The sequence below is a fragment of the Arachis ipaensis genome, chromosome B6 (genome assembly GCF_059453495.1).
Source record: "Arachis ipaensis isolate K30076 ecotype BB chromosome B6, ASM5945349v1, whole genome shotgun sequence".
Lineage (NCBI taxonomy): Eukaryota > Viridiplantae > Streptophyta > Magnoliopsida > Fabales > Fabaceae > Arachis > Arachis ipaensis.
This window is the reverse complement of record NC_142441.1, coordinates 16,044,093-16,070,140: the sequence shown is the minus strand read 5'-3', so window position 1 is coordinate 16,070,140 and position 26,048 is coordinate 16,044,093. Positions and strand designations below refer to the sequence as shown.

Below are 26,048 nucleotides of genomic sequence, written 5' to 3'. Positions count from 1 at the left end.
TCAAGTTGTTTACGAAATTTGTGTCAATAATCCAGATGATAAAAGCAAATAAATGAAAGAATATATAGAATAATAAAATATAAGCTAAACAAACATTAGAAAACAGAGACTTACATATCTCGTCCTTCACAATAACCTATAATGATGCATACATAGCAATCCTGAGAATGAAGGTATGAAAATAGAACAACGTGAAGCAGTTGCAATGAATTTATATGTCATCACAATCACCTAGAATCCAAAACTGTAGTAATAGAAGGAAAAAAAGCACTAATTTTGACAAGAAAATGAATAGCATTACATTCAACGACTACTAAAGGCTAAAACCTATAATAGTCTGCTACTCAACATTGCTCTGAATATTCAGATGCAGTCCAAGATATCAAAGCTTACACTAATTTCTTATTGCTACAACAAATAAAAACAATAAATAAATGAATTTGTGCTTAGGATCAGATAAGACTAAGTTTAACTTCTTGGAAAATTTTATGATATGAAAGCAAGCTTTATAGAGGCCATTATTGTAATTAAATGAGGATAAAAAAAGAAGAACCGTACCCTTTCTACCCATGAATCTTTGTACTCTACTATAAATGGATTTCTTAGTTTGGAAATGAGCTCCATCTACACAGAACAAAATGGGAAAAAGAAGAATGATATAAATATTTATCCATGAATAATGTTATTTTCGAACACTTTGGGTAATCATTTTCTAGTTTAATGCCAAAAATATTCATCGTAATCATATTAAGGATTGAAGCCTACGATAAATTCCTGTAGAACACAAATATACGCACCAACAACAATTAGGAGATTGAAGATAACAGAAAACAACACAAGATGTCTGGAATTTAATTTGTCGAAACACTATTCGGAACCAACCTCCTGGTTCGCAGACCTGCGGGAATGCTCAGTTTGACGGGTGTAACGACCCAACTTCTAGCCTGTCATGACCAAGGCTAGCAGCTAGGCGTTACTATTCAGCTTATTTTAGGGACTCTAGACCATATATTAAGTATATACATATGTGTTAATGTTGCAAGCGCGAGGAGTGTTGAAGTTAGTCCTACATCAAAAAAAGCAAGGAAGAGTGAGGAGTTTATAAGATGGGAAACCCATTAACTTGATACCTTAAGGTTTTGTGTTAGCCTCTAGCAGTGTGTCATAGGGCATGTCAGGGTCAAGAGGATCAAGTGGTTCCTGATATACCTATGCCCGACGCTCCACCACCATCCCCTGCAGCCGAGCTAGGGTTCGATGGGCCAGGGGTTCCCGAGAGCTCCGGATCCGCACCCTTGCTCTAGATAGACTTTTAGAGGGCTAGCTCTTTTGTATTTATTTAATAAGTAGATCGGGTCCCAAACTATGGGCATTTCATGTATGCTATGATTATGCTTGTTATGCTTATCTGTTCCTTGTATTATCTGCTTAACTTACAATTATTCCGATATACTCGACTAGATACGTGATTCTCGACTAGCGTTACAGTCTCATATGTATACACTTAATATATGGTCTAGAGTCCCTAAAGTCAACTGAATAGTAGCGCCTAGCTGCTAGACTTGGTCATGACGGGCTAGAAGTTGGGTCGTTACAACGGACAAGGCAAATCTTCTTCAAAACATATCTACATAAATCAAAAGGCAAAGTTAACATGAAGGCACAAATCTATAGACATAGATAAGTTACTTTTTATAATTTTAAAAAAGAATGTAATGTAGGTTGGATTTCTCACTTTTTCTTCTCATGCTTATGCTTGACAAGAAGTGCAGAACCAAAAGCACCTTTTCCAATTTGTTCAAGTACTTCATACTGCGCCATGTCATCAACAAGTAATTGAAATTTCACTCTCCTGAACATAAAGTGTAGCACAAATCTAGCATGTTATACCCTTGCACATTTATATTGAACCATAATTTGAAATTCATAGTAAATAAATAAATAAATAAAATGTAGTTAACAATCAGAAACAGAAAGGAATCCAGCTATAATCACTGATAAGGAATAATATACTCAGTTTAGGTTACTCAATAACCCCAAATGCTCATAATTTGCAATAGACAGTTCTCTCTTCTTTTTATTTCCTCAATTCTCAACACAGAAGAAAAGCATAGTGCAATGCAATGCTGATTATGCAACACTAGATAAGTTACAAATAGAAACCGGTGTCCAAAATTATGTGCCAGAAAACGATTACAGAACACAAATTTGGTTAAGCAAAGTACACGTGAAATGGAAGTGAGCGCAGAATGAAAAGATAACGTGATGAGCTTATACCTGAACCAGGGGAATGGAGACTCGCCTGCGGTTCAGCAGCTGCCAGCAGTGGCAATGAAGCAAGCAGTCAGCGGGAGGAGGTTCACTTAATTCCCCTTTTTTAATTGTTCATTGGATGATATTGATATGAGATACAGTTTCTTTTTGTTGTCTTCCATCATTTTCTAATGTGTCGATTGTATGTGTCAAGGGATAGTAGGTCATCATATCATTTTCATGATGAAAATGATCAACTCAAGGAAACAAATGCAGTCAGAAAATAATCACCAAAAGTCTCCACATGAACAAAGGCCATCATTAAAATGGTGAAAGAAATTTGGGTCCTTGAAGATGATTTCTCTTCTAATCATCTTCGATACAAACTTTGCAAAACTGTGGCAACCATTACACATCCGAGAATTCTTCGCAAGACGTACTGGTCCAGCATGAGAGCTGATGAGCCCAAAAGAAAGTGCCAAGAGTTCACTATGCCCTATCCGAATGCATTCCCTCTCTTCATCTACATCATGGAGTCTGAAATCCCAATTTGGTTCAAGTCCTTTGGCTCTCATTTTCTCAATTAAACCCTGTAATTCTGAATATATTCTCTCTGATCTTGGATGAGATACATCCCCAGTTCCAAATACATGTACTTTGTTCCTGAACAATGTCCAAGTATAAGCCTTTTTGGGTTTCAAACCCATGTCTCTAATTGTTTCCCTCATCTTCTGCACCATGTGCCATTTTCCAGAGCCTGCATACCAATTGAGAAGCATGACGTAGTTCTCAGCATTTAGAGGTTCCAATTCACAAAGCTGCTCGACAATTTGCTTCCCCATAGTGTATTGGCCACTCATCCTACAGCCTTCTAGCAGTTTCCTTAGTATCTCAGGATGCTTTTCAATCCCTCTTTCCTCAATAAAGGTCCTCGCCTCCATGAAAAGTCCAAACTGCGCAAGCAGAACCACCTTCAGAGCACAGTGTGCAACCGTGGGGACCCTAATAAGATTGAAGTAAATCCTTCCTTCCTCAACCATGCGGGCAGTACTGCAAGCAAGAAGGGCAGCAGCATAGGCACTGTCATCTATCAGCACCTTTGAGTTCTTCATCTGCCTGAATAAATCAACTCCAAGCTTCCCTTGTCCATGTAAGCTATATCCCAATATCATTATGGTCCATGAAATGGTATCTTTCTTGTTAATTCCAGCAAAAACATTGGAAGCAGAAGTGATACATCCGGATTTTACATACATGTCCATAAGTGCATTGTTTACCCTGAGGTTAGAATGAATCCCGTTTCTAAGCAAGTAGCCATGAATTTCTCTACCCTGATTGAGTGAGGCGATTCTTCCGCACCCAGGAAGGAAAGCAGAGATGGAATGGGAATCAGGTTTGAAACCAGCCCTGATCATCTCCCGGAACAACTTGAAAGCCTCATTGAATCCTCCTCTCTTGACATAAGCACAAATCATTGATGTCCAAGAAATAACATCCTTGCAAGGCATTTTCTCAAACACCAAGCGGGCATCGCTCATGCTATCACAATCACTGTACATCTTCAACAGCGAATTGCACACTAAAACATCAGAATCCAACCCGCATTTCCTAGCAACGTCGTGCATAATCCTTGCTTGAGGGAGAGACCTCATCATCCCGCAGGCGCTGCAGGCCGTTGCGACCGCGACGTGGTCGACAGCAACGCCATCATCCAACGCCAGCATCTGATGGAAGAGAGCAAGGGCGAGGGTGGGGTTCCCGCCGTGAAGATACAACCTTGCGAGTAGAGTCCAGCAGACGGCATTGCGGGAAGGGGAGTTGTCGAAGAGCTTCTGGGCCATGGGAAGGGTATCGAGATCGGCATAGATGTGAATGAGGGCGGTTACGGCGTAGTGGTGGGAAGAGAAGCCGAGCTTGAGAGAATGAGCATGGAGCTGCTTGGCGAGGGGGAAGTCGCGCATGAGGCGGGAGGCATCGAGGACGCGCGGCAGAGTGCGCGTGTCGAGGGGAACGCGGTGCTCAAGCATTTGGAGGTAGGCGGAGACGACGAGAGGGAACTCGTTGTTTGCCAGATGGCTCTGAATGAGGCTGTTCCATGCGAAGGTGTCCTCCCGCTCCGGTGTTCTTCTTGACCTGGCTGCTGCCGCTTTTGTTTTGCAGTGAGAAGGAGAGAGGTGGATGAAGGTCTTCTTCTTGGGGTCGGATGAGGAGATTCCAAGATGGAATACTACTTTTGCGGATTGGAGAATGCTCATTATGACAACAGACAAGCACACTGCCAGAGGTTGGGAACTGGGATCACCTTAATCCTCAAAGGCCGGAAGGGGCATGGCATAACAGGGTTATCACCTTAACAAAATCAAATGTTTTAAAGGAAATTTGATTACATTCTTTTTTTTTTTTCTATTTAAATTTATGGGATTTTTTTTTCAAATAAATAATTTAATTAATTTATTTACCGAGATATGTAATTTACAGCGTATTTATAATTTGTATCATATGATTTATCTTGTTTACGGCGTATTTATAATTTGTAATCGTTTACCGTGTAAATGAGATAAATTTGTGTGTATCTCCTTTGCACGATAAACCAAGTTTTATTTTGTACATTTTTCATTTGCAAATGAGATATTTGGAGTTTGAAAAAAAAACACATATTTTGTTTATCGTGTAAACGAGATATATGTATTATTATAAAAAAAATTACAATTAAAATAATATCAATAATCTAAATTTTTAAAGTGCAATTAGTGCTAAAAAAAAGTTGGTTGAAGAGATTAAAACGAATGATATGTTTGAACAATTAGTACTCAAAAAGAGTATATACAAAATTTTATATTAAATTATATATCGAATTGAATTGATTTAAATTTAAACAAATGGAAAGCGTGAAGTTCATGAGGATAAATAAAATAGAGAAAGAAAGGGAAGATAACCGTTTTAATTGTGTGTCAATTGTTAGGAGAGATTGACAGAGAAAGAGAAAGAGATAACCGTTTCAATTGTGTAGAGGAGAGATATCTGTTTCAATTCTCTGTCCACTTTTTGTTTATTTTATTTACCCGTGTCAATTGTTAGGATAGGAGAAATAACCGTTTCAATTGTGTACCAATTATTAAGAGAGATAACCGTTTTAATTCCTTCATTTTAATCTCTTCCACCAACCTTTTTAAGTATTAATTGTACGCAAAAAGTTTGAATTATTGATATTATTTAATCGTAATTTTCTTTTATAATAATATACATATCTCGTTTACCCGATATGTGTTTCTTTTTTTTTTTTCAAAATCTAAATATCTTATTTATAATGTAAACGAATGTGATGCAAATACGCTACAAATTATATATTTTAGTAAATAAAAATTATTTATTTGAAAAAAAAATCCAAATTTATGTTAATGGTTGTAAGATATAAAGTTTTAAAATTTACATGTAAAACCATTTAATATGCAATGATTTAGTATGAAAAGCAGTTAAATAAGAATCTTTATAAGCTCAATTTACACTACAACAGGAGCAGCAGATAACGGCGGTTGAAAGTTCGGATTAGGGCGGTTTTTTTATCGTCGCTAAACATACAACAATGGTTGAGTGACCGTTGAAACTAAAGGTATCGGTAAACCTTTAGCGGCGGTTAGGAACCGCTGTTGCTTTCCAGGGCTGATTTGAGACACTTTTCGTGGCGGTTAGATAACCGCCGCTATTTAATTTAGTTACAAAAGTTGGATTTTGCAGCGTTCGATAGTAACCGCCGCTAAAAGTAATTTTTTTTCTTTCATTTAAATAGTTTATTTGAATTTTGGGTTCATATCACAATCAACATTTAAAAATCTTTTAATTTAAAAATGTTACGTATTAATTTAACTAATTATGTTTGCAATTACAGTTAAAAAAAAACACACTTGATGTAAAACATAGTGCTAAGATATTCTAAATGACACATATAGATCACAAAATAAAATAGTTAATAACAATTTGTCCTCAAAGTGTACTGTTCATAAAGAAAACAAAAAAAAATTGTTAAAAGATATCTATTTTGCTCCACTCCACAAAGACTTCAGTTGTGCATCAATTTCAGGTGGCAAAGTGTCTCCTTGCTGTTGGATTATGTATTTTACCGAATTCTCCATGGTCTGTTTCTTTGCCTTCTCTTCTGCTGCCTCTGCCTTATATTCTGCTGCTGCTGCCTTCAATTCTGCAATCTCCACCTTTTGTTCTGCTGCTGCTGACTTCAATTCTGTAATCTCCCTCTGATACTCCTCAATTTGTACTCCAGAGTTCGATTGTTGTGTAGTATTACGAATAATTTCGGTTAGACATGGCCCAAAACCTAACTCCCGAACTCGTCTTGAATGCTCCTTTCCAACAACTTGCGCAAATAAATCAGTAAGTGAAATCTCCTTCGAGAAATCATCTTGGCTCTCGATATTCGCAATCGCTTCCTACAAACATACTAGAGTTGGATTATTGTGATTTCGAAGTTAGCAACATGAATAGAGCAAGAGATGTAAATCATTCTTATTTAATACTTACTCCAACAACTCGTGTATCATCATTCATATACAAGCCATCATTTTTTTATGAGTCATAATAAATATCTTTCCTCTACCAATGCGCCTTTGCTTTTTTTTTTCTCCTATAATCACATTAAATATTTACAAAATCATACATGTTACAAAAAGAATATCACAAACCACAAAAAAATGTATGAAAAGTCATACACACATAATTACCACTTCATCCTTTAGCCTTGTCGTTGTCTTAGAGCCCCCAGTATGTGTATAAAGTTGCTTCGATCGATTTAGAGCATTCTATCTATATTTTTTCTGTAAATAAAGACACAAATATAATTGATCATGCAATGAATTTTAGAATGTAATGACTCCTTAATAGTGACCCGGTATTTTTTCTTTAGGGTTACAAACTTATTGGATTGGGTTTTTGGCTTTTTAATTCTATCACCTTCAATCAATTATTTAATTCAGGTATTCAAAATGTTTAAAATTGGAACAGTAAGTGGAGTGTCAATTCAATGTTAATTACCTTCGTAGAGTCTTTTAAAACGATATTGAAGGAACCATTTCCACTGCTGTGCATTTATTCTTGATGGTTTACGCTTAGCATTTTCTTCTAAACTCTTTCTCTTGTCATAAAACTTGTGAAATAAGTTGTTTCTTGCTTCCTTCCAGATTTTTCCTATCCTTTGAATCATTATCTGCTTTTTTTTTCCATTGTCGTCCTCCTCATACCGAAAGGCTCGCTAAAAATTTGAGACATAATGCAATGCATGTCAACAAAGAGAAAAATAAGGAATTTGATCTAATTTTACATAACTAATAAGCTACAAAATTTAAGATTATACCTAACTGTGTCGTATGCATGTTCCTTCAGAGTATTGTCCATTGTCTTCCAACTCTCTTCATTAATGGAAAAATGTTGAAAGTCAGCACCAAAACTCCCTAAAAATCTACTTAATAATCCAGCTGCCTGACCGATCGGTTGCAACTCTGTATTAAACTCCAGAATGATTTGTCTACCAGGAGGAAGTACTATAGCCTCCTTGACGCTCAAATTCATCGTTCTTGTGACGCCAGCGTCTAAGAAACAAATTACAAGGTTTAGTTGCATTATCGTTGCCTAAAAATTAAATAGAATACTAAAGTCATCCAATTATAATTAAATAATCAAGACTGCAGGAAAAAAATTTACCGCTTACAACAACACTCCAATAATCCGTATCCTTGCGACCATTGGGCTTGTTACAGTGTACAGCTTCTTCTTCGGCATATAAGTTATCAACGTGATCATCCCATGACTCAACCTCATCAGCCTCGGGATCATAATCTTCATCCTCCGAAGATATTTGGGCAGGCTCATCAACATGTCAGTCTCTGTGCATCGTGCGGAAGCTTCACCAGCATCTTTTTGAGTTGATGGAGCTAGCTGTGTTTCAATACATGGTAGACGGAATGATCTATTTTTCCGGACGTCTGAGCATTGATATGCTGAGTTTTGTCAGCAATGCCGGCATCGGAGATACAACTGTACCGCAATTTCCTAGGCATATTTTCAGACCTTCACACAAACTACTAACACTTATTAGATAGTAGAATCTACCAAAAAACTAATAATAAAATGGGAATAATTTTAAAATTTCAATGTAACTAAACAAATTACATGCCTAAACTAAAAATCACATCTGTCATGAAAAATTTGCAATCAAATTATTAAAATTACATGACAAAATACAATGAATACTTGAAAGTAAATACACAACACCGATTCATATTTCAATGTGGTCTTTTTCAGAAAAGAGTAAACAATATCTTCTAAACTGGTTATGACTAACATTTGCAATAGACTCGAGAATTAAAAATAATTCAGAACAAAACGCAAAAATATGCTATTAAAAACAGATTTTCTGTATGTTACTCCCAATTAATACTATTAACAAGTTTACTAATCACTCAGTAAAACATAATTAAAGTCTATCAAACTTGATTAAGGTTTTAATAAAGTTATAGTTAAACACTAAGGATATTAATGTATCACAGCACAATTTTCTTGAACAGATTTTGAGAAAATTAACTAAGATCCTCGTTGAACTTGTTGAAAAAACTTATATTCTAGTTCTTTATAATTCGTAAATAAGTCTTAAATAAAATAAATTAAATCTAAATTTACACGAGTTTTATAATAAATCAAATCATAAATGAAAAATATAAATCATAACATGCATAACTCTTCCAAAACAATCTAAAAATTTCAAAAATAAATTATTAAATGTTTATTTGTCTAACAATGGTGGTCAAGTTTTTTATTTAAGATTCCAATCTAATACTTTTATACCTATAGAATAATAATAATTTAAAATAACAAGTAATTAGTTATCAGATACCACTTGATTTTTCTCAATGTTTTTTTCTTTCTTTTTAGCTATATTTTCTTTAAAAAGTGTGCGAGCAACAAAATAACTATGATCGTAATTCTATGGTGTGAATTAAATATGGAGTAGAAAAAATGAAAACGACAATGATGAATAATAGAAAAAATATTCCAAAAAAAATCAAACAAAAACATAAGAAAAAGTACTCATATCTAACAAGGAAAAAAATGTCTTTCTGCAACCAAAGGAAAAGGCATAATAAATTAAGTTAATTAATTTTAGATATAATATTATGTATTTAGCTAGTAGTTATTGAGATTAAAGATTATTCATGTCTAAGACAAAAAATTTGCTACATTTTTTGTTTGATTTCCTTCTCAAGTTTTTTTTACATAATTTATCTTGTTCTTTATTTCTTGCTGTGTTAAAAGTCATATGACAGAATTATGATAAGAATTTTTGTGTCTCTTCTATGTACATATACCTCTTAAAAAAACTTAACTAAAGAAAAAGAAAGAAATTAAAAAAATGAAAGGTTTTCATGAACTATTTAAATAGTCTCTAATCTTGTTTTGTCTAAATTCACATGACAAAATTACGATAAAATTGTTGTGTCTCTCCCATACATATACACTTTTTAAAGAAGAAAGAAGAAAATAAAGAGAAAAAGTCATAAATTTTTATGGATATAAGTGGTTTCTATTTCTTTATTTTAGTATCTGTCACGAGTAATTCTATATTATCATTGTGAAAACTTAAGCTATAAAAAATTACAATGAATCAGAAAAATGAGAGAATGGAGATAGAAAGAAAAAAATGTTATGAAATATTTCTTTATTGAACAATAATAAAAAATCACAGTGTTGGTTATTTATAATCTTCTAATTATAAGTTGTGTTGTAATTTAAGTAACTCTAATTAAGTTAATTGACTAATAACTCTACTAATAATAATTTAACTACAATAAGTTAACAGTCAACATTTTCAATGGTGTACTAATAACTTACTATAAATAGCAGCATAAAGTATAGTGAGTTTGATATTAGTAGATAAAAATCTTGAATGGAGAATTTGACCACCAATAGTTTAATTTTATAGTATGATTGTAAATCTTACCATACATTCTACTTGAGAATTTTATTCCTATTAGTCATAACATTTAAATTAATAATTTAAGAAATGCAATAATATTTACGAATAGAAAAGGAGGTGTTTTGAAAGTTTTCAATATGGTCAACAATATAGTTAAAGTGGCTCTACAACCATGAAACTTTCTACTAGCTTTAGGATTAAGTTTTGTTATTGTTAACACTATTACGTGAAGCTTTCACTATATTTAGTTGTTCTACATTTTTTTTATCGGATACATTATAGTAATGCCAAATTAGATAATTTCATAGGGTCTAATATATTTTAACAAGAGAATTAATTAATTTGTTAAAAAAAAGAAATTTATACAAAAAAATTCTTTTTCTTATTATCTTTTGAACTTCACTATGGTCTATTGAGTTGCATTATTTTAATATGTTACCTTAAACTTAGCTTGCTAATCAAGATGTTTATTAAAATTGGCTCATATCCACTTCTCACAAGTTGGTAACAAAAACCATAAGCAAGAGGAACTTAATAAAAATGAGTTTTTAAATGAGTTTTGTTGATCATGTTACACAGAATTTTAAATAAATGAGCTTTTTTTAGATCAAAGTAAGAAATCTACTTTAAAGATAAAAAATAAGTGAGTTTTACTATTAAATCAATAAAATCAAAAGTGACATTTATTTTCAATTATTGATCTAAAGAGAAAAAAATTCACTTTATCTTGTAGAGTGAGATCCTTAACTCAAAAAATAATATGTTCTCTTATTCAATACATTTATTTATTTTCTACTTCTGTATTTGTTTATTTCTGTGTTCTTCAATACAGCATACTTCAACAAGCACAAAAAGTCAAAAATAGAGCAAAAAATAAAGGAAAAAATATATAGCTGAGACAAAGAGTTAAACTTGTCTACTAGCTATCCACAATCCACTACCAACTTTTCCTACAACAACTTGCACCTACACCCAGATCAGCATCACTTGTCACCAATGCACCAAGACTCCATTATAGTATCCAAGTAGCAGAGCAGATGAAGATGTCAACAACATATGCAATGAAAGAAATACATTGAGAGAGAGTACAACAAGAAACAATATCCAAGAAAATAAAACAGAAAATTTCACCACAAATGCAGCGAAACAGTGACGTAAAGAAGGAACAGAGCCACTCAAAGTCACTGGAAGGGAAGCACGATCACAACCTTCGAAAGAACAGCGCCACAACAGAACAGCAGCAACTGTGTACCAAGGCACCCTGACTCCAATTTTATATTTACGTAGCAGAGAAAAAGTTCAAAATCAGAGGTAAGTAAACAGATACATAGACAGAGAGCAAAACAACAAATAATATTCAAGTAAAAAAAAAACAAAAAAACTCACCACAAATGCAGTAGAATATAAATCTGAACACGGACCACAGCCACCTGGAGATAATGGAAGCCCGTAAACAACTACCAGCCTAGGGGAATCACGAGCACAAACCGCGTAAAGAAACTCGTCACAAAATGCGAAACCAACTTGCAGTAGAGGAGGAACAAACAGCAAAAGGATACAGCAAAGCAGATAAAGGGGATTGTGGCGGAAGTGTACGCCGAGGGTGGTAGGGCTATAGCCCCAATAGACGGCGTGTGAATGTGCTGTGAATCTGGTTTGACTTAGGTTAGGGTTTTGGGTAAACTAGTGGCTGCCAGAGGTAATTTATGTGGGTGAAACTAAAAGCAAAAAGTTTGTTTTTTTTTTAAAATCACCCTGTAATTTTGGACCTGATTTGTATCGGTAAAATAATTTAAAATTTTGACCATTATATTAGTTTAAAATTTAAATTGATCCGTAATCATCATCATCTTAATGCATGTGAACTATTTTGCATATAATGTTAAACTTCTATTAATAGGAATTGAGTTGTAAGTTTGTTATATTTATAATTTATTATTATCTTCTTAGTAATTTTAATTTTGAGTAAAGTATCATTTATGTCCCCAACGTTTGGGGTAAGTCTCAAACATGTCCTTAACGTTTTAAACGTCCTATTTATATCCTAAACGTTTCTAACTCGAGTCAATGTTGTCCTACCGTCAAAATGACTAACATTTCGTTAACGGCGTTGCATACATAGAGGCTAGTATACACGGTGGCAGGGCATTTGTTTGTTACCGTTATTGAATTAAAAAGAAAAAATAAATAGATAAATGTCAAAATAGGGTCCTCTTCAAAACCCTAATTGTAAAATCTTGGCCTCTCCTTGCTGTTGCACCTTCTCTCAAGCTCGATTTCCTCTGCTTGAAAAAAGATAAAGTATGAAGCATGCCAATTTGAAGCGATGCAAAGCAGCAAGCAGGCGACACAAAATAGAAACCAAGCACGTCGAAGGAGGACAACTTGCTACTGTGGGGAACGGCCTGTGCTTGCCACCTCATCGACGGTAGAAAATCTTGGGCGGAGGTTCTAGGGTTGCATTAACTTTGGGGTGAGGTTTAGCCATGTGTTTATTTGTTGTTGAGTTATATGTTTTGACAAATTGTGGGTGTGACTCGGTTGTCTCATGTTTGGTCTAGATTGGAAAAGAATGCGGCTATTTTGTATGGGCAGAACCAGAGGAAGATCCCCACAAGTTTCAAGGTTAAGAATGAAGGTCAGAAATTTAAAGGGCAAATTGGATAAGGTTGAGTTCAAGTTCATGGTTGCAGTGGGAGTTGCTTTAATTGGATGGACAGTTGCACTAATATTGGTTTGTGAAAAAACAACCACCACCAAATTTAGGAGACTTTTACTGCAATAATGTTGCTGGAGATGATGAGGTTTAGGAGAAAATTATTAGATCCCTAACTTGTGCTTTGTATTTTGGCTTAGAAATAGCAGTGATATTGAACTCATTGCTGTTTTGTTGAACTCAATGAAATTGTAATGAAATGATGTTTTGTTGAATTAAGTTTGATGAAAGGATAAATTGTGCACGTGTAATTAAATGCAATGATAGATTGTGCAGCTACAATGCTGTTTTATTGAACTCATCTGAATTGTGGAAATGAATTGAATGAAATAAAGTGTTATATTTTGCCTCTTATTTAAATCAAGCAAGTCATGAGCATAACAACAATTAGAACTCTAACATATTACTTAATCATTAACTATAACATTGTCATTGGCTACAACCACAACAGATACACAGCAAAATAACAAAATAAGAGCGAGACATTTTGCTCCACAATAACGGTCTGAGACAACAAACTATAGTCTTTAAACTAGTTTTCACACATTATAAGGATACTAAAGAGAAGTCTTTTACTCAAAAATAAAGTTTCCAGAAAACATAAAACTGCACACATCATAATCATCACATCTTTTTCCATGATTTGGGAGGTGTCCTAGCCATGAACTTGAGTTGGGATATGCTGACGTTCTTCGATGGGCTTGGCAGCACCCTGAGATTGTTGGGCTTGGCAATATCTGGTTGTTCGGGTCCCAGCCAATAGCCATGAGAAGTTAACCTCCGTATGGTGTCTTGATGAAACACCCGTCAAGGCAAATTATTGGTCTGCAAACCATAAACTCTTCTTGCATGCATCAAGGCACACATAGAGTCTTTGAAACTTTGGCCTTAAATCCACACCCGGTTTTGGTCTCTCAGAAGCAAACTCAGGTGGTCTCTCCACTTGCAATTTCACTGTAGAACCCGGGTTAGACCTTAGCAATTCATGACAATAGTCATAGAGTCTCCGATACTGCTTTATGTACGTTCCTTGTAACTCATCAAGTGCAAACTGTTTAACCCGGGCAGCTTTAGACTTAGTCAGCTCTACGTTCCACTTGCTGTATGCTTTCTTCATTAGTATGGAGAGCTTTATCTTTGGATTCTCAGCAATCTTTTTTGGAAATAGCTTGCTCAACCATTTTGCATGCATAATCCCAATTTTCAACTCTCTAGAACAGCTATGCTTGTTGTGGTAGCTGGTTAATTGCCATGTTTGCTCATTCTTCATCTTCCCACAGTATGTAAACCAGTTGCAACCCTCTACGCAAGTAACCTTCACTTTCCGAAGGTCAACCTTATCAAACCTCAAACCCCTCCCAGTGTGTACAGCATAGGCAGTAGCACAATCCTTAAACTCCTCTCTTGATACATAAAGAGTTCCAACCTCCCACTTGTACTCACTCATGTCCTTTAGCTGCTTGTGCAACGGATACTTCTTGGCAACACTATCATCATCATCATCATCATCAATAATAGGCATATCTAAAAAATCTTCAGATTCATATCCTTCTTCCTCATCACCTAAACCTGCAATAATCTTCTCCTTACCTTTGTCACTCCTATTTTCTTTTGCTGCATCTGTTTGGGTTTGAGTTGATGCAGCCTTGAATCTATCCCCTACCCTGATGTTGACATCTACTAACCCCTCTGCCCCTTCCTTGTCATCATCACTGTCACCAAACACAACTTCAGAAGCACTATCTTCTGAACAATAACCATTTCTGGAATCAGAACTCCATGAATCACAACTATCATCTTCACCACCCTTGGGTTCATAGTCCTCATCTTCACTGCCATCACTACCCTCTTCTTCCTCATCTGATTCATCTGTTCCATCTTTCTTAGCCACAATTTCTTCCTCCACATTTGGGCCAGAATTTATCTCCACTTGTCCAACTACATGGGCCTCAAATGTAACTATTGGACCTGGCCCATCAGATCCACCAGCCTTCACTTGTATGGTAGTTTCAGTATTCCCTAACATGTGTACATCCTCAACCTCTTCATGGATATCACTAGTTTTGTGAACTATATACAGCTCCACCATATCCTCCCTAACCCCAATGTTAGTCATATCCATTGCATCTTTGTCAGTTCGTAGCATCCTTAAGCCTTCTTCTGTACTCTGATCCTGTGATTTGTACCACATTGCTGCAATATCTTTCTTTAAATACCCTTATCTGCTCACTATGTCATAAATCTCAATCAGGCTCCACTCATCTTCATTGCAGTAGTCTATCACAGTTGTCTTCCCACCCAAATACTTCAAAGGCCCTCATTGAAGTCCAAATCTACCTTGGTGGTAAACTTTGATACTAAAATAACTCATCCTAAACCACAAACCCTATTACATCAGGTAAACATAGTGAAACAACATCAACCGTAAGCACAGCTTGAATCACCAAAAAAAGTAAATTCATGCCCTAACTAACATAAGCAAAGAACATTTTTCTGGGAATACAAAAAATCAACTAAACCCTAAAATGCAAACAATCTCATATATGGCCATCATTCTTCGTGGAACTACTCAATAAAACCCCAAAAAACAAAATTTTTTCCTCGTACATACCTTGTCGAACGAAATCACTCTGTCACCAGAACAAAGGTGTAAGCTTTCATGCAACACAACCAACAACGATCCGCCAACTACCTTGCAGCCCCTCCCTGCCATCAGCCTCGAAGAAGAGTAAAACGTGTTTGGTAAGGAGGATTGGAATGGAAAACGTTGCGTAGAAGTGATCTATTTCTTCAACGTTTCATATTTGCTACAGTGAATGGTATAATAGGCGTGAAGAAGCAGACGTGTCTATGTTAACCTTTGGGCTCACTCACTTAACCTCCACATATGCAATGTCGTTAACGAAATGTTATTCATTTTGACGGTAGGACAACATTGATTCGATTTAGAAACGTTTGGGATACAAATAGGACGTTCAAAATGTTAGGGACATGTTTGAGACTTACTCCAAACGTTGGGGACATAAATGATACTTTACTCTTTAATTTTAAATGTAAACTTTTTTTCTACTTAAAAAAAATTTAAAACTACTTCTTAAACGGTGATAGAATATTATAATTCGATTGAAATAGATATATTATTATTTCATTTGAATTTCAAATTAAATTTGAATAGTTATAATTTTTTTATTGTTCATGAACCCTCTAAAGCTTGATGAAAAATCATGTTGTTCATACTCTGTGTCGTATGGAGATGATTTTTCCTCCATCGTTCTTCATAGTCATGGTACACCTTATCGTGCATCTTGTAGAAGAAGTAAAAATTATTGAACCAGTACATTATCGGTGGATATATCCAATAGAGAGGTTAATTCCTATATAACCCTGTTTACAACATGCGGTTCGATTAATAATTTATACTACTCATATGAATTGGTTTCCGTTGAAAGGCATCTAGGTCGTTTGAAGTAATATATGCGCAACAGGGCTCAAGCAAAATGCTCAATTCCGGAGGGATACTTATCTGAGGAAATTATAACTTTTTGCTCTAGATATCTGGATGACATTGAGACTAAGATGAATCGACCGGTGCGAGTTGATGATCAACCTAGTGGAGTAATCCTTGATGCATGTGAAACTATGTTCCCGAAAGTTGGAACGACATCAAGCACATCGTCACGTGCTAGTCAACTGCGAGGCTGTTTCTGAATTTATTGAGTAAGTGATCTTATGTTATATTTCAAATCTTGGATATAAATCTGTTCACCCATTCACTATTTACGAATAATGTTATGCTATTTCAAATAGTTCATTTAGACAAAAAGCAAAGAGAAGGCTACAAGATCAAACAAGGCCGAAATAAAAAATAGATAGCATTGTGCACAGGAAATTTGTTCAGTGGTTCAAGCAAGAGGTTAGCATAAAGTATGCATTACGCCAATGGTTTTGATAGCATGAAACATATACTATAATACTCTACCTTTGATAAAATTAAGAATGGCTGTTATATGGTAGCAAGTTCCAATGGAGAGCACTTGGTATTCAAATGAGATTAAATGCCTTGCATGTGGACCTATACTTCAAGCAAGACGTTATAGGGCGTACAATGTCAACGGGTATAAGTTTAGAACTATGACAAAGAAGAAAGGGATGAAAACCCAAAACAGTGGAGTATATGTCTCGTCTAATACACAAAGTTATGCAAGCATTCGTGACCAAAAAGTGGCTGTTGGTAGTGTTTCATATTATGGCAAAATTGTAGACATAATTGAATTGAATTATAGCTGTCGGTTCTCAGTTGTGTTGTTCAAGTGTGTTTGGGCAGATACGGCTACTACTAGAGGAATCAAACAAGATCATTTAGGTCTTACTAGTGTTATCTTCTCTCATTCGATACACACTGGTAATCGAGAAAATGATGAATCGTACATATTGGTATCAGAGGCTCATCTCGTATACTATGTGGACGATGAAGTAGATAAAGAATAGAGCGTAGTGCTTCATGTGAAGCCACGAGACTTGTATGACATTGGAGAAGAGAATGAAGAAGCTGAAGTTGGTTTTTCTCCATAGCCAGAGTTGAACATGTCAACGGCAGAAGACATTAGAGATTTACAATTGACAAGGGATGATGATACAGAAGACCCCACAGACAATGCTTCTGAAAATATTGATGATGTTTCAGAATGAAAACAAGAGAAAGGTCAACATAATTTTTAAAGATGTGGTGTTTAATAAGTTATTACTTAACTTTTGTATGTAGTTGGTTGGTTACATTACGGTCTGTATTTTCGTATTTCAATGAAGTCTTTACTGGATTAACAGCTTTGATGAATTAAAGCTTTTTCCCATTTCTTCCAATTTTTGTTTATATAAAGTTAATTCAGAATGAAGTATCTATATCGTTATTACTGTTTTTCTTAATGCCAGTTTTATTAAAAGATAACATATCTAATAATCATTAACAATTTTAATATTGTTATGACTAATAAATAATAGTTATTTTAAAATGATGGAGTAACAAGGCAAATAGAAATGGAGGAGTTTTCGTCATACTATGCAAGCACGACATTCGCTAAAGAAATAGCTATAGCCTCTCCATTCTCTTCATTGGAACATGCAATTATTGTTGCTAGAAACATATGGTTTCGTAAAATAAATGTTAGGTGTTGGTTGGAGGCTATATCAGGACACTCTTATTTCAATGATTACTTAAAAATGGCAAACAATTATACCATGTAAGTTCGTTCCTTAGGCATACACTTATTAATTAATTGAATAATGTATATGTTAAGTTTATATACGAGAACCAAATTTGTTGCAATAATATTTGTTATGTTAACATTCAAATTTGTAGGAACTTCATAAATGGGAATCAATGCACGAAAAGAGGTTTGGATATATTTTTGTGACATGTGCATCTGAAAAGAGCTCTGAAGACATACTTGCTGAATTGAAGGTAAAAGAATAAATTTCTAATATAGAAATTTCATTGTAAATAAATAGTGTATTTTACAAAAAATACCATGAACTATATCTGCTATTATGTAGACGTGCTTCAGAAGCAACCATGTTGTTGAGTTAGATATTGCATCACAGGAGGAAATGAAGTATATAAAATTGCACATTATAGATATTCTTTCTAAGAGATTTGCCCAAAGTACTAGTAAGGAAGATGGTAATTGTTGTTTATTTTGTTTTGTTCTAAAAGTTTCTTATGATATTAACATACCATGTTTTCACTAAATTAATATCTGACGGATTAGGAGTTCATAGTTTCTTTTGAATAGCCTTATATTGTTGTATGATGTTGAAATTTTCAGTTTTACCTAAATATTCAGGCAAAGTAGTTAATGATAGTCTAGATGGGATAGAGACTGATTCAGAAAAAAATTTAGATGAAATCTCCTCCATTGGAATTGACATCTCCATGCAGTCTGATCTCAAAAAGGTCTCAGAAGAAGACAAAGAAACTTTGGATGACCAGCAAAGACAAGATCATGTACATGTTGCAAATAGGGGGCTTCGAACAAAAAGTCATGGTTTGGAGATGAAATATCAGATCCTGTAACACGTGAAAAAGCCATAGATTCTTGACAGAGTATTTTTTTCCAGGTCAATATGATGTCGAAGAGAAATTTTGACCTTGTATTTTAAGACTTAGGTCGATTCCCCTTAGTTTAATGGTTTTGGTTGCAGTATTACATATGTGACTACTTTAAGAATTTCAAGATTCAGGTTGAATAAGGTATATTTACGAAGAAGCCTTAGTTTAATTTAGGTTTAATTACTCTGTTGGTTCCTATAGTTTCATGAAATTTTTAATTAGGTCCTTGTACTTTTTTTCTTTTTAATTGAGTCCTTGTACCAATTTTTTTTTTAGTTAGGTCCCTACACTTTTTTTTCCTTTTATTTGGGTCCCTGCACCAATTTTTTTTAGTTGAGTCCTTATAAAATTAAGCCAATTACTGCTAAAAGGGACCTAATTGAAAAAAAATTAGTGTAGGAACCCAATTAAAAGGAGAAAAAGTATAGGGACCAATAAAGTAATTAAACCTTTAATTTATGCTCGATTAAAATTAGCATTAACTGATACATTTCTTACATATTTCTTTTACATTTATGCTTGAATGCAAACTTATAAGATCTTATAGTAAACGAGAAAATCTAATTTGTAAATTTGTTCACATGATTGAAAAAAATATATTTTTAAAGTGATTAATTTTTTTACATAAAATAAATCCAAAAATAGTATTACAGTTTAGGTAACAGTGACTAAAACATATTGCTCAACATTAACTAATTAGAATATAGCGAAAACTAAAATACGGGCAAACTCAATTTATTTACCAATAAAAAAATTCTATATTTGCAAAAGACAACATTTTTGTGTAACAACATTGATGAAACTAGGAGAACTAAAGTAGTTTATATTCTATTGGTTTTTAAAAAGAGACTACATCCAAATATGAGAGTGAGGAATTAGGCATATTTGCGGCGGTTGGAATAAAACCGCTGCTAAAAGTAAATTCTGGCTCAGTAACTATCTCTTGCATTTTGTTACATTTAGCAGTGGTTGACCATAACCACCGTTAAATTTGAAGGGATAGCAACTCCACGACCAACTACTGCATCAACCGCCGCTATTTTTCATCCAGCGGCAGATTTCTACAACCGTTGCAAAACTGCCGCACAATCTGCCGGAATTATTGTAATGTTAGTTGAGACTTGAGACCATAGATAAGAACAAGCTAAACAAATAAATTGTAAAATAATTTAATAGGGTGTATAGGGAGATAAATCGTTGCACCCTACCACAATTTAGTAAGGTGCATAATGTTAGGACTATGGCTAGTATAGTACAATCGCTGGAAACTACTAGAAGAAGGGTGAAAGTTTTCAAATATAGTTAGTTTTTCTGTAATGCTGACTTAGCATTAGTTTGTTATTTTCTCTCTCTGATCCTACTATATTAACCTACCATTGTATAGTGTAATTTCGTTGCTTCAATTCATAATGCTAGAACCTTTTCTTCCTTCTCTTCTTTTCTTATTTTCTCTAATTTCTTTCTAACTCTCATCCCTGTCTTTAACTTTTTTCATTGCTTTTGATACATTTCATGATATTAGAGCTTTGAGATCCATGGAACTACCTTCTGCACCAAATTTCACCACTCAAACAGTTCAAAATTCACTAGAAAACTTCCCTCCAACTATCAAATTAGCTAAAGACAACTTCAAAGCATGGAAATGACAAGCACTTGCTTGCATCAAATTGAACAGGCTCTAGAGTCATCTCACCCAAAGTTTAATGCCAGTAAAATTTAGTTCTGAAGAAGATAAAAAAATAGAGTAATCTCGAAAACCTTTGATGATTGGGAACAATAAGATAAGTGCCTCATTGCGTGGCTATTATCTTCAATGGACAACAACTTTGTTAACAGTATTGTAGAATATAATTATGCCTTTAAAGTCTGGAATGCACTTGAGGAGTATTTAGCCGCTAGAGTAAAGTAAAAAATCAGAATCTTCAAGACTCAATTGAAAGTTGTTAAAAGAAGCAAGGATCATCAGCAACTGAATATCTAATAAAATTGAACAAGGTAACAAATTCTTTAGCTGCCTTAGGAGCTCCACTTTCGAAGGATGAGTATTTTAAAGCTGCCTTAGGAGGTTTAAGTAAGGAATTCAGTGCATTCATTACTGTAATTAATGCAAGATCTGAAACAATGATAGTTAGTGAATTCGATTTGTAATTATTGGCACAAGAAGAAGTACATGAAAGTTTCAAGAAAATTGATTACTTCGTGATACAAGCCAATGTAGCTAAAAAAGGTGATGGAGATGAATTTGAAAATTACAATTATAGAAACTACAGTAGAGGAGGTGGCAGAGACTATGCAAGACGCGGCAGAAACTTTAGAGGTGGAGGTAGATCAATGTGGTGGCAAGGAAACAGGCCTTGGTGCCGATTCTATGGAAAAGTAGGACATACAGTATGGCAATGTTATCACAGGTTCAACCAGCAGTATCAAACTTCTCAATTTCAAGCTCCAACTAGACCACTTCCATCTAGCTAAGCCTTCCACAACTCTGGCTCTCTCAACAGATCTGGAATGCAGAATCAAGAACAATAAAGGAAGTCCAACCCTTATCCTCAAGCGCTGCTCACACTTCCCCCAGCCTCTTTGGACAATGGTTGGTGTCCTGATTCAGAAGCTTCCTACCACATCACCTTCGACCATATGAACCTCATCAATGGATCAGAGTATCAAGGATCACAACATGTCTTTGGAGGTAAAGGAAAAGATATGACTATTGCTAATGTTGGAAGAACTTTAATGCATGCAACCCTCTCAAATCAATCCTTTAAATTCCATAAACTCTTGCATGTACCTAGCATATCCAAAAACTTAGTTAGTGTCTCCAAATTTGCTTTAGACAACAATGTATTTTTCGAATTCCGGCCTTACCTATGCAATGTCAAATGCCAGGTGTCCAAGAAGACACTTCTTCAAAGCACACTTAGAGTTGGACTATACAAATTTGATGACATATACATTCCAAAACTAGTTTGGAACTCTAACAAAGCTGGCCAAGGACAAAAATCCCAAACTGAACCATCAAGCCTTCTTTTTACCTACAATATCGTTAGAAAAGAAAATAAAGGCAGCAATTACAATAAGCTTGAAGCATTAGGCCAATGCACAAACAGTAGCAACATTAGTATTACTGAGTCCAAAATAGAAAAAAGCATGTAAAAATAGTGATAACTTGTCAAATAGCAGTAGCGTCAGTACTAGTAAGCCAAAAATCGAAGAGCCTTATAAAAATAGTGATAGCATGTGCTAGAATACTGATGATTGTAAAATAAAACTATCCAATTCAAGTGATACTACAAATTGTCATGAATGCACTGATGTTGTATCTCAAAATATTGCTCATTTTAATGATATAGTACACTGTAGCAATGCTACTGAAGTTGCTACTTGTAAAATTGATGTTAATTGTAATCACAAAAGTGTTATTTGTCAAAGTATTGTCAATTGTTATGATAAAGCACATTGCAAAAATAAAAATGATGTTGAAATTGCTGTCTGTAACAATGCTAGTATTCTAATTGCCTGCAAGAATGTTAGTCTCACATTTCAACTATAGCACAACAAGCTTGGACATCCCTCACACAAGATTGTCAACCAAGTACTTAAGAGCTGCAATCTTAGTGATTTATGCACAGAAAAAGACCTTACACCTACCATCTATAATACTTGCTACAGAAGCAAAATTCATTGACTACCCTTTTCCAACTCCACAACCACATACACCACACCTTTAATCTTAGTGCACTCAGACTTTTGGGGACTAGCACCTATTTATGGTAGCTCAAGTGGCCATAGATACTATGCAATCTTCATAGATGCCTTTAGCAAACATACAAGCACATACCTCCTTGAAACCAAGTCCCAAGCCTTCTCAACCTTTCTACAATACAAGACCCTAAAGTAGCGTTTGGTAGAGAGACAGAGACTGAGAGACAGAAACTAAAATAAGTCTCAATATTGTGTTTGGCGTAGAAGTGTAAAAGACTGAATTATGTCTCAGTATCCTATTTGGTTTGAATTAAAACTAGAGACTAAAATGTTTAAATTTATAAAAATACCCTTAACCATACAATGCAACCCTAACCCCAAACCCAAATTCAATGTTTCAGAAATGAAATTTGGTGCCCTAAACCATTCCAACCATAACCCACTCTAGACCCCTTCTCATCTCCTCTCCCTAAATCCTCTGGTCTTCCCCGTTGCCGGCAATAATGCCGAGGAACCTGAGCGACGACGGCACGTCTGCAAGTCTCCAGCGGTTCAAAACCACGTCTTGAAGCCTCCGACGGTCGTGTTATTGTTGCGGTTTGTGTGCTTCTGGGTCTACACCGCCACCATCGCCACCGTCTCGGAGCTGTGTCTCTCATCTCAGCTCTTTGTCTCTCAACAGACCTGGTAAGTACAAAATGTTGCCATTTGTTTAATTTCGTGAAGTTCAATTTTGATATTTGGTATAGCATTTCTTTAAAACTTAATCTGATTTTAAGTAATTATTTAGAATTTTGCAGATAATTTATTTTCCGTCATACTGATTTGGCCTCATATAGATGAAAATTTTAGAATCCCTCATTTTCTGATTTGCCCTCATAACATTTCTGAATTTGTGATTGCTTATTTCTGATTTGCCCTCGTTTGTCTGTTAGTCCTTCCTCAATAGGTGTAATGGCCCAAGATAGTTAACATTGTAACCCATTAGTTTTCCATCTTGTAGCCTCTTAATCATGCAACTAATAGCTCCTATTTCCTGGAAAAATAACAAAGATTTTGTTAGAAATTGTGGCCGTAAATTAATTACTTTTATTTTCACATTGCACCACAATTAACCATAATTGCAACTGTAGTTTAAGACCATAGCATCCACAATTATGGGATAAGCTTTTGGTCTAAGTCTATCTTCCTTGTGAGGAATCGTGAAACTGTATTATTAAAGCTCATGAGCATACTATCTGATGTAGCTTTAGATGAAATCTCAAATGTTATTTTGCAAACATCTTCTCATTTTTCTGTATTCATGCAGTTATACCTGAAGCATAAGCAATCAACTTGATAAAAAAGGTTACTGATTCAATCTTCAAAGCCAAAGGATTTTGATCAAACACTAGCCTCTTGCGCAATCTCCAAGCACCCCAAAGAGTAGCAAGAAACATTTGCATAGGTTAATGCTCAAAAAAGTTGGAATACTCTATCATGAATTGCTAAACTATTGTGTTAAGAAACAATTATTTGATCAAATCTGGTTTTAGTGAAATAATTATCATAATTTTATATGATAGGAATTGTTTAATAGAGAGTATTTTCATTTGTTAGTTGAGCTAAACTTGTAGGTTGATGGCTTGATAACTTTTATCTTTATGCTGGTTCTACCATAGATCAATTGATTCATTTGAAACGTTCTTGGAGTTATCATGAAAAATATTGGTCCATTTGTTTGTTGTTTTTTTAACTTTACCTGGGTTCATACGAATATTGCATTTATATTCTTGATCTATATTCTTGATATTAGTGTTTTAACATTACCTGGGTTCTGATTTGGCCTTTAGGTTCAACAGCCTATTTAACCATGGCATCTGCAAGTAGAAGATCTACAAATGGTTCCTACAGCAGTGGCAATATAATGGGCGAATGTTTTTGTGAGTGTGGTTTAAGAGCTTCGTTACAAGTCTCAAACAGCATTGCCAACCCGGGTAGAAAGTATTATGCATGTCCTATAGGGCGATGTAGATGGTTTAGATGGGCAAGTCCGTCTAATCAACGTCCAAGTATCCAACATTCTGAAGTTGCAGATGATCGCTCTTGTGATTTCAATTCCAATTTGAAGTTGTTCGAACGAGTTAAAAAACTGCATAATGATGTTGTATTTATAAAATTGTTAGCGTTGTTTCAACTTTTTATTTTTGGTTTGACATTTGGATTGAAACAGGCATATGACAAATTGTATAAATTAGTTTGCTTTAATGAAATGCTCTTGTATAAATTAATTTGACATTTGGATTGAAACAGGCATATGACAAGTTGTAGTTTGTTTTTGTCACTTGTTTTCAATAGTGAGCAACTCATGCATAGAAATACTGATTTGCAAGAGACACAATTTTGTAAGAAACTCATGCAAAACCTACTAAATAGACCAAACTTTTTTTTTTCTTTGCAGGCTCCTGGATTCCATCGACAAAACCAAATGCTAAATAACAATTACATTATATTGAAATGTTTTGTGCTCAATAATACAATTAATACCAAAATATTGTACTAAGCATCAACTCACCTACTCAATACATACCAAGAGAAAAGCAATACCGTCTTATCCAGCCAAATGTATACCAAATGACAAGTAATACCTTAAACCATATAATGTATACCAAATGACAAGCAAAAGCAATACCGTTTTAACCATCTAATGTATACCAAAACATTATAACTAAGTTCTAACATAATATACTAAACCAAACCACATAACAAGTTTCGATCACATATCACAACTTCAGATAATGAAACGCACAAGGACAATCTTCTGTAAAAGTTCTTCATTGTTAAAAAGTTCTTCATCAAATAGAAAGTTCATGAAATTTGTTTTCTTTATGGCGGGATTTTAAAGTGTCAGTTAAACTAAAGCATGCAAGTTGGTTTTTCTTAAAAATGATATTTATGGGTTATACAATATAAACAACAAAAATTACTTAATAATCAACCAATAACAATTTTACAAATTTAAAAGTTCAAAAATTATATCTAAATTTTAAAAACAAAAGTAATGTATATTAAGTTGAACATTAAAATAAAATTAGCAAAGCATTTCTCCTTGTTGATAAATTCTCCTTCTATGTTATCAATAACTAATAGAAATTATAATAGTGATTAATCTTTCTCATTTCTTGAGTGCTTTGAGTATTTTACCTTTAAGAAGCAGCCTAGAAAAAAGTGGAAAACTAAAAAATAACAAAACAAAACAAAACTGCCTCACTAAAAGTAATTCTTTTCCTTTAAGCAAATCAAAGTCTTCAAAA

General features: G+C 34.5%; 2 protein-coding genes across 6 annotated transcripts; both read right to left on the bottom strand.

The window, feature by feature from the left end:
* Window positions 1-39: 39 nt before the first annotated feature.
* Window positions 40-4,604, bottom strand: LOC110263185 (pentatricopeptide repeat-containing protein DOT4, chloroplastic-like). Of its 5 annotated transcripts, none has more exons than XM_088490936.1 (5): window positions 2,278-4,604; window positions 1,736-1,852; window positions 798-1,627; window positions 559-624; window positions 40-161 (listed from the first exon to the last, which is right to left on the bottom strand). In XM_088490936.1, exon 1 carries the CDS (start codon window positions 4,506-4,508, stop codon window positions 2,541-2,543), a length of 1,968 nt encoding a protein of 655 aa, XP_088347062.1. In that variant the 5' UTR covers window positions 4,509-4,604; the 3' UTR covers window positions 40-161; window positions 559-624; window positions 798-1,627; window positions 1,736-1,852; window positions 2,278-2,540. The 5 variants fall into 5 exon arrangements, with proteins under 5 accessions (XP_088347062.1, XP_088347064.1, XP_088347060.1 ...); XM_088490938.1 differs by having other exon boundaries at window positions 883-1,627; XM_088490934.1 differs by having other exon boundaries at window positions 40-624.
* A 1,680-nt stretch (window positions 4,605-6,284) lies between these two features.
* Window positions 6,285-8,318, bottom strand: LOC107646464 (uncharacterized). The gene is made up of 6 exons (XM_016350646.1): window positions 8,211-8,318; window positions 7,963-8,104; window positions 7,621-7,850; window positions 7,297-7,513; window positions 6,822-6,889; window positions 6,285-6,695 (listed from the first exon to the last, which is right to left on the bottom strand). The coding sequence occupies exons 1-6, from the start codon at window positions 8,316-8,318 to the stop codon at window positions 6,285-6,287; spliced, it is 1,176 nt and encodes a 391-aa protein (XP_016206132.1).
* Between the last annotated feature and the right edge of the window lie 17,730 nt (window positions 8,319-26,048).